This window comes from Oncorhynchus clarkii, chromosome 3, assembly GCF_045791955.1.
Source record: "Oncorhynchus clarkii lewisi isolate Uvic-CL-2024 chromosome 3, UVic_Ocla_1.0, whole genome shotgun sequence".
In the NCBI taxonomy this organism is placed as follows: domain Eukaryota; kingdom Metazoa; phylum Chordata; class Actinopteri; order Salmoniformes; family Salmonidae; genus Oncorhynchus; species Oncorhynchus clarkii.
In genome coordinates, this window is record NC_092149.1 from 15,986,938 (window position 1) to 15,995,612 (window position 8,675).

Consider the following 8,675-nt stretch of genomic DNA (forward strand, 5'->3'; position numbering starts at 1 on the left):
ACAGGTATAAAACTTGTGCATTAGAGTCACCTACCTCATATAGATACTGGATTAAATGTACACCCACTTAGTTAACCTAACCTTGTCTTACTTTTTCCTGCTGTTGATTGACAGGTGCAAGCGGTCAATGATGTCTCAGCTCTGAGTCCTTTCCCGCCTCAATTCATCAGCATCAATTTCACTACTAGCCAATCAGGTGAGAGCATGAGTCAGGCTTAAAGGGCCCTTCTGCCGCTTTTCATCTCCAGCACCAAACCAGTGTCTACATACAGCGTTTCTATGATCTGTGGTTAAAAGGCTTCTCTGTAACATTACACTGTAGGTTTAGTCATTTTCAAATCCTGCAAGAAGTTTCTAGTCTTGCTCCCCACGTCACCGTGAATCTCATAGTGTTTGAAAATCACTTTCTATTTTATTTTTTATTTTTTAAACTTTTTAGCTTCATATTTTTTTCAACAAAATTAAGAAATGCGCCGTTTTCACAAACTCAGGACCCTGTCTTTCAAAGATAATTTGTAAAAATCCTAATAACTTCACAGATCTTCATTGTAAAGGGTTTAAACACTGTTTCCCATGCTTGTTCAATGAACCATAAACAATTAATGAACATGCACCTGTGGAACGGTCTTTAAGACACTAACAGCTTACAAACGGTAGGCAATTAAGGTCACAGTTATTAAAACTTAAAGAGGCCTTTCTACTGACTCTGAAAAACACCAAAAGAGAGATACCCAGGGTCTCTGCTCATCTGCTTGAACGTGCCTTAGGCATGCTGCTGGTAGGCATGTGGACTGCAGATGTGGCCAGGGAAATAAATTGCAATGCCCGTACTGTGAGACGCCTAAGACAGAGCTACAGGGAGACAGGACGGACAGTGGCAGACCACAGTGGCAGACCTCGCAGTGGCAGACCACGTGTAACAACACCTGCACAGGATCGGTACATCCGAACATCACACCTGCGGGACAGGTACAGGATGGCAACAACAATTGCCCGAGTTACACCAGGAACACACAATCCCTCCATCAGTGCTCAGACTGTCCTCAATAGGCTGAGAGAGGCTGAACTGATGGCTTGTAGGCCTGTTGTAAAGCAGGTCCTCACCAGACATCACTGGCAACAACGTCGCCTATGGGCACAAACCCACCGTCGCTGGACCAGACAGGACTGACAAAAGTGCTCTTCATTGACGAGTCGCGGTTTTGTCTCACCAGTGGTGATGGTCGGATTTGGGTTTATCGTCAAAGGAATTAGCGTTACACCGAGGCCTGTACTCTGGAGCGGGATCGATATGGAGGTGGAGGGTCCGTCATGGTCTGGGGCGGTGTGTCACCGCATCATCGGACTGAACTTGTCATTGCAGGCAATCTCAACGCTGTGCGTTACAGGGAAGACATCCTCCTCCCTCCTGTGGTACCCTTCCTGCAGGCTCATCCTGACATGACCCTCCAGCATGACAATGCCACCGCCATACTGCTCAGCCATACTGTGCATGATTTCCTGCAAGACAGGAATGTCTGTGTTCTGCCATGGCCAGCGAAGAGCCCGGATCTCAATCCCATTGAGCATGTCTGGGACCTGTTGGATCGGAGGGTGAGGGCTAGGGCTGTCCCCCCCTCCCAGAAATGTCCTGGAAGTTTCAGGTGCCTTGGTGGAAGAGTGGGGTAACATCTCACAGCAAGAACTGTGAAATCTGGTGCAGTCCATGTGTGTGTGTGTGTGTGTGTGTGTGTGCGTGTGTGTGTGCATGCATGCATGCGTGTCTGCATCAGTTTCTTTAAGTATGGGTGTCTATCTCTCTCTCTTTTCTGCTCTCCATCTTTTCCGGTCCTGCTCTCTCAACTCAATATCACATTATGCTCAGAAGAGAGATATAGAGAGGGACTGAGAGAGAGGGAGAGAGTTTACAGACAGACAGTTTAGACAGACAGTTTATAGACAGACAGAGAGAAACCTGGAACTTTTAATTAGCTATTTTCCTCCTTTTGAAAATAAATCATTTCTTATAGCCAATTATTTTTAATTCCCCATACGGGCAGAGATCTGCTAATAAAGGTATTATTATAACCTCTATTTGTGTTGCCTTCTGTGAGTTAGAAAAAGCATTTGGGGTTGTGAAATGACATGAATTCTAATAGATATGACCATTGTAACCACAGAGTCATACTGAGCCTTTTCCCAGCCGTGGTGGCACAGCTAAGTCTGGCAGGCAAGTCCATACCACAGATAGAACAATGAGACAAATATTTCAATGTATAAATGGGAAGCATCTGGTTGGCGTTTCAACTCTACCAAATATGGTGATCAGAGGAAGCCCAGTGGCTGAGAATCTGCTCATTTTCTCATCGATTAAACATTTGATCTCCATACAGTTTTCCGTTTCCAAAACAATAATATGTAACAAACAGTGGAGTGCGTTTTGTAGACTTTACCCTTCGCCAACGTTTCAAAAAAATTGTGTTGTTTAAGAGTGCAAGGGCTAATTTCGATATTACAGACAGGCACTTCAGAGTAGGCGTTCCCTAACGTGAATATGCAAATAAATGCTAGAACGCTCCAATAGGATTTCACTAGCTTGTGCTTAGCTCTGCCTACAATGACCAATTTGCTCCCATTGGAAACGACAGGCTTTGGTCTGTCTTGGGTTAGTTATACAAGTCTTTGGCCATACAGCACTCTACAGAGCTGGCTCATTCACTAGTCTGTGTCATGCTGCCCCCATCTGGTCAATACAGAAATTACATGATCTGGCAAGGCCAGCTTGTGTTCTCACTCCTGTTCCTCTTTCTTCCTCCCTCTTCTTTACAAAACTCATATATCTCTCTCGCCATCTCTCTCTCTCCCAGTACCCTCTCTGGTCCCTAGCCTGCACCAGTTGAGTCGAGCCCCAGACTCCATCACCCTGTCCTGGCCACAGCCTGACAGACCCAATGGAGACATACTGGAGTACCAGCTCAGATACTATGACAAGGTACAGGCTACACACTCATGCATGTAGACACAAGTACATACTCAAGTACATACACCCAGAGACTGAGCCCCCCCACTCTCTCCCAGGGTTCAGATGAGGACAGTGCAGTGAGTGTGTTCAGTGAGACCAACACAGTGACCGTCAACTCTCTGGCTCCTGGCTCCATCTATGCCTTCCAGATCAGGGCCCGCAACGAGAGGGGCTATGGCCCCTACAGTCATACTGTCTACTTCACTACTTTGGCCCTGGGTAACTCACACACACGAATGCACGCACCACACACACACTCACATACATACACAGTCAAACACACCCTCTAAATCGCTCTCTGCTTCTCACTTTTTCTTTCTCAGAGGAGAGTTCTAAGCAGATCCAGAATCGGCTCCCTCTATTGGTTGGTTCTGTGATGGGCGGGGCAGCCTTCCTCCTGGTCGTTGTGGCGATAGTGGTCGTTTTTGTGTTCCGCAGGTGAGTGGGTCCTTAACTCCTATCCACACATACATGATCATGTCATACACACACACACACACACACACACACACAGTGCAATGTTCTGAAACACTGGTTTGTTGTCTTTACTCAGTAAGAGGAGGGAGAGCCCCTACAGTGACAGACTCCAGAGGTACATCAGCCACAAAGGTGAGTCAGGGTGTATGATGGCTATTATTACCATTCTGTCTGTAATATTCTCAGCTGCACATACAGTATATGCTACTTCTATGGTGTTGTTGACATGTTGGTGCAGAGGAACGTGTCTAATGCCCATTACCATCATAACCCCAAGGGCTTGTGGGAGAAAGAGGGGGGAGGGAAAGAAAGAGAAGAAGAGAGGGACCGCATGAGAAATGTGTAAAGAGATAGAGGGAAAAAGACATGGACAATGAGAGGGATAAGGAAAGAGAAAGATGAGGAGAGGAAGAAATACATTTTATTTTTATTTAACGAGGGTGCCATTATCCCTCTGGGCTCAGTGTTCTGCCATCATGCAGCATGTCACGCAGCATGGCTTGACCCAGACATGTCCAAGTCTAGGGCCAAATACTGTACATCAACACACTCCACAGGCCCTATTTTGTTATTGTTCTGGTTCACTACAGCCATCCCTGCTCTGTGTGTTCCCTCTGTCAGGGGGGGTGAAGTACTACGTAGACCCTTCCACCTATGAGGACCCCAGTGAGGCGGTCAAGGAATTTGCCCGTGAGATCGACCCCTCTCACCTCAAGATAGAAGAGGTGATTGGTGCAGGTAGGGGTCCTGGTTTGATTCATGCTTGTAGGGATAGTTCTGTAAAAACAAAATGTGTTTTCATAGCTCATATGTTGGGCCAGGAGTCAAGCTGGGTCCAAACTCAACTCATAATATCTCTCTCTCTCCCACCCTTTCCCCCACCCCCTCCAGCCCAGTTTGGGGAGGTGTCTCGGGGGCGCTACCGGCCCCTGGGTCGTAGGGAGGTGCTGGTGGCGGTGAAGACGCTGCGCTGGGGCGTGACAGACAGAGAGAAGGCAGTGTTTATGACCGAGGCGGGGGTGCTGGGACAGTTTGACCACCCCAATGTGCTGAAGCTGGAAGGGGTGGTCACCCACAGCCCACCAGAGAGGATCATCACTGAGTTCATGGAGAATGGACCACTGGATGCCTTCCTCAGGGTGAGAGCTACAACAGCTACACCATGTTTGACAAAGAACTACAACTCCCAGCCACACCATGTTAGACCAAGAACTACAACTCCCACCTACACCATATTAGACTAGGAACTACAACTCCCAGCCACACCATGTTAGACTAAGAACTACAACTCTCATCTACACCATGGTAGACCAGGAACTACAACTCCCATCTACACCATGTTAGACTAAGAACTACAACTCCCATCTACACTGTAACTAACTCCTCAGGGTGAGACTGAGAAAACAGTAGATTATGGTCAGTTAATGAAATATAATGTATCTCTCTCCATCTCTCTCACTCCCCAGGAGAATGAGGACCAGTTCAGTGTTCTCCAGCTTGTAGGGATGGTGAGGGGTGTTGGGGCTGGGATGAGGTACCTCTCTGAGAGGAACTTTGTCCACCGGGACCTGGCTGCCAGGAACGTGCTGGTCAACTCTAACCTGGTGTGTAAGGTGTCTGACTTTGGGCTGTCGCGCCTCATGAGGGGTCTGGACCATAACATGCCCACCTACACTGCCTCACTGGTACATGCTGCTGGGAAATTGAGTTTTCCTGTTGATATGCTTCTGTGTTTGTTTAATGATGATTAGTCTTGTATTTCCACTCTAAAAGACTACTTATGTTAATAGAAGATCACAACATTCACAGTCCTCAACCACTCATCCCTCTCTCTCCTCTCTCAACCACTCTTCCCTCTCTCTCCTCTCAGGGCAGTAAGATTCCTGTCAGGTGGACAGCCCCGGAGGCCTTCCAGCATCGCAAGTTCAGCTCAGCTAGTGATGTCTGGAGCTTCGGAGTGCTCATGTGGGAAGTGATGTCATATGGCGAGCGGCCATACTGGGACATGAGCAATCAGGAAGTGAGTTGTGGGAGGGTTAAGCGAGAGCCAAACAGAGACTAAACACACTGACAGCTGAACAGAATGGTTAATCATCTCTAAGTCCCTCTGTACTGATGGGACCTCTCTATATAGGGCAGCTTGTTAACATCCAGATGGTTACTAATACCCTTCCTCCTTCCTTCTCTCTCTCTCCCACTCTCTCTCTTTCTTCTTGCTCTTCCTCCCTTTGCCTCTCTCTCTCTCTCTCTCCCTTTGCTTCTCTCTCTCTCTCTCTCCCTTTGCTTCTCTCTCACTCCCTTTGCCTCTCTCTCTCTCCCTGCCCCTGTCCCTCTTCTTTCTCCCCTACCTCCTCTCTCTTCCCTCCCTATAATACAGGTAATGAAGGCAGTAGCAGACCAGTACCGTCTCCCAGCCCCCCATAACTGTCCTCCAGCTCTCCACTCCCTGATGCTGCAGTGTTGGCAAGCTGAGAGGGGCGACCGGCTAGGCTTCGACTCCCTCCTCTCCTCCCTGGACAGGCTCATACGACACCCTGCCTCCCTCAAGGCAGAGCAACCCCGGTGAGACTACACTTCCCATCTGCCTTTTCTTCCATATTTTACACAGCAGACGTAACGGATCACATTCCCAAACAGTGATCTTGGGAGAGCACGTATTACGTTATCAAGTAAATGTATTGAATCATTGCTATGTTAGGCCGATCTCGATCTTTCCCTCTGCAACTCAAAGCTCCACCCAGCCACTGCTGAGCCCCACCCCCACAGACCTGTCGTCGGTGGCGACGATCAGTGAGTGGCTGACAGCATTAAGGATGGACAGGTATAAGGACCAGTTTGAGAGGGCACATCTGGACACACTGGACCGAGTCAGCAGGCTAACCATAGAGTGAGTCCTGGGCTTCCATTTTAATATCAATAAAGACATGTTCATATAATGCAAATCGTTCCTTTAGAAGCAATGGATACTTTTCTGAACTCTCTCTCTCTCATTCTCTCCTTCCCTCAGGGATGTGCAGAACCTGGGGGTGAACCTGTTGGGACACCAGAGGAAGATCACCAATGCGGCCCAGCAGCTCAGAACCCACCTCACCCAGGGCCAGGTGGAGGTCTAGAACCCACCAATCACCTGAGAGCTTCACAGGAAGTAACAGAGGTGCACTATTGAAGCTGTAGTCCAAGGCAAAGCGAGATCTGGGAGGAGAGTTGCTAAGAAGGAACAGGGAGATTTGAGGGAGAAAAGTCTGTGTTATTTCACTTGTTTGCTGTTTACATTCTCTTTCTCTTTGCCGGTCTCTACCTCTCTTTCTCTCACTCCTCCCAAATTGTCTCACTACTGTCCCTCTTTCACTCGTAAGTTTCACTACCCTCAGTAAATTAAAACAGTGGAAATTAGTTTTTTACCCGAACACAGGGATCTCCCGTCACAAGCAATTGCATAGACAATCAAATACTGTTTTTGCTGATTAATGTTGATATCATGAACATTGTTCATGATTTTTTGTTAAGTTACACCTCTTTACTGAAATCAGAAAATGCCAACCCCTGTTGACTAAACATTAGCCAATGGTTTCTCCCATCGGTCACTAGCCTGGTCACATCTGGGGATTATTCCATTAGACTCAAGAAATGGGGGTGTAGTTCATGTTGTGACATAATGGAGTCACCCACCATTGAGCAGCACCCTCCTCTGTGTATATTTCAGTTCACACTCCTTTTTTTGAATAGATAAAGTCACTGGGTCATTTGAGCATTGTGAATGTGAAATGGTTTAACTGGACTATGTGATCTGATTGCCCATCGAAGTAAGGAAGGTGATGTTATGCTTCGTGAGTATTCTGTGTCTGTTTGTGTTCATGTGTGTATGTGTGTATGTTGTATGAGGAGTGGTGTCCACACTCCCAGGGTTCTGGAGGAACGTCCCTCCCCGGAGAAAGCCTCAGATAAGGTGTGTTCGACCCCTTTGATAGCCCACAGATGGTCAGCCATCCAAACAGTGTCATAAATTGGAATTTTGTCATCTCTCTGGACCTCGGCGCCTACAAGACTCCAGTAATGAGTTTCACCTTCTCTCATTCTTGTGTGTGTGTATGAGTGTATCCACATGAGTAAGTATGTTAATTTGTATTTGTTCACCACTATTCCACTATTGTGCAAATTTGTAAAATAAAGAATATGATTTTATTTAAATCACTGCATTGAGCCTGTTATGTGTCTGACACATAAAAACAGTTTAATCACCAGGGGCACTGGTGATTTTAGCATGTAAATATTGGTGGGGCAAACTCAACTTTTTTTTATTTTTTATGCATGCCAGCAAAGCCACTACACAACACTAAGCAATACATGAACTGGACTATAACTGTGAAAAACGACGCAAACTGTTGTGGCACCGTTTCTTTTCAGCACCATGCAGGGGATCCTTACCACCGCTACACCTGGCTATCAGCTGAGCCTTGTCTGGCAGCCAAACAGTTCATTCAGCCTCATTTACTGCCTTTATAAAAAACATAGCTGTTGTGGCTGACTTGTTTAAACAAAAGGTGGTTTCTACTAACAATTGAGATGTACAGTACAAACTATGGCATAAGGGAACGGTGAGCGAATCAGGGGGGCTAGCCGTAATTTTGATTAAGACATTAATGAGCGAGCTAGGACGGACGTAGTCAATATAACTATTTGTTCAGCACTTTTAAAATGTACAGCGACAGAATTCAGAACATGGGCCGTTCTTACAGTATTCTCCCTGTACACCAAGTCAGGACCGTAGGATCAATTAATGGGGCATATAAGCAGACAATGAAAACTCTTACAATATTTGAAGACATTTCTCTAAAACAGGCTATAGGCTACATGTGCACCACCAAGTCAGAACAGTAGGCTAAGTTTAGAGGGGGAAAGGGACCAAATTATTAGGGTGAGGCAGATAGGCTGCTAACAGCTCACTACACAACATACATTTAGTATTACTATCTTATCTACAGTATACATATCTCCCTGGCATATTGCAGCAGCATACAAGACAGTTTTGGACTCACTGTTGTGCTGTGCTCACTTGAACAGGAAGGTGGCACGGCAGTCCTTCTTGTGGGAAAATTTTGTCATGAAGCTTTGTCATCAAAGTCTGGCATTCTTTGGACTTATGGTGCTTTCAAGACAACTGGGAACTGGGAAAAACAAGGTCGAATTATGACGTCAG

At 46.6% G+C, this 8,675-nt stretch overlaps 1 protein-coding gene across 1 annotated transcript in view; it reads left to right on the top strand.

Moving 5' to 3' along the window:
* Window positions 1-7,666, top strand: part of LOC139389402 (ephrin type-B receptor 5-like) — a 69,976-nt gene extending 62,310 nt beyond the window's left edge. Inside the window, exons 8-19 of the mRNA XM_071136135.1 lie at window positions 115-196; window positions 2,847-2,971; window positions 3,058-3,220; window positions 3,325-3,439; window positions 3,555-3,610; window positions 4,100-4,216; window positions 4,370-4,617; window positions 4,945-5,163; window positions 5,349-5,498; window positions 5,856-6,040; window positions 6,210-6,365; window positions 6,486-7,666. Of these exons, the coding sequence (XP_070992236.1) occupies window positions 115-196; window positions 2,847-2,971; window positions 3,058-3,220; window positions 3,325-3,439; window positions 3,555-3,610; window positions 4,100-4,216; window positions 4,370-4,617; window positions 4,945-5,163; window positions 5,349-5,498; window positions 5,856-6,040; window positions 6,210-6,365; window positions 6,486-6,591 (1,722 nt within the window). The 3' untranslated portion in view covers window positions 6,592-7,666. The remainder of the gene's footprint in view (window positions 1-114; window positions 197-2,846; window positions 2,972-3,057; window positions 3,221-3,324; window positions 3,440-3,554; window positions 3,611-4,099; window positions 4,217-4,369; window positions 4,618-4,944; window positions 5,164-5,348; window positions 5,499-5,855; window positions 6,041-6,209; window positions 6,366-6,485) is intronic.
* Window positions 7,667-8,675: the final 1,009 nt, after the last annotated feature.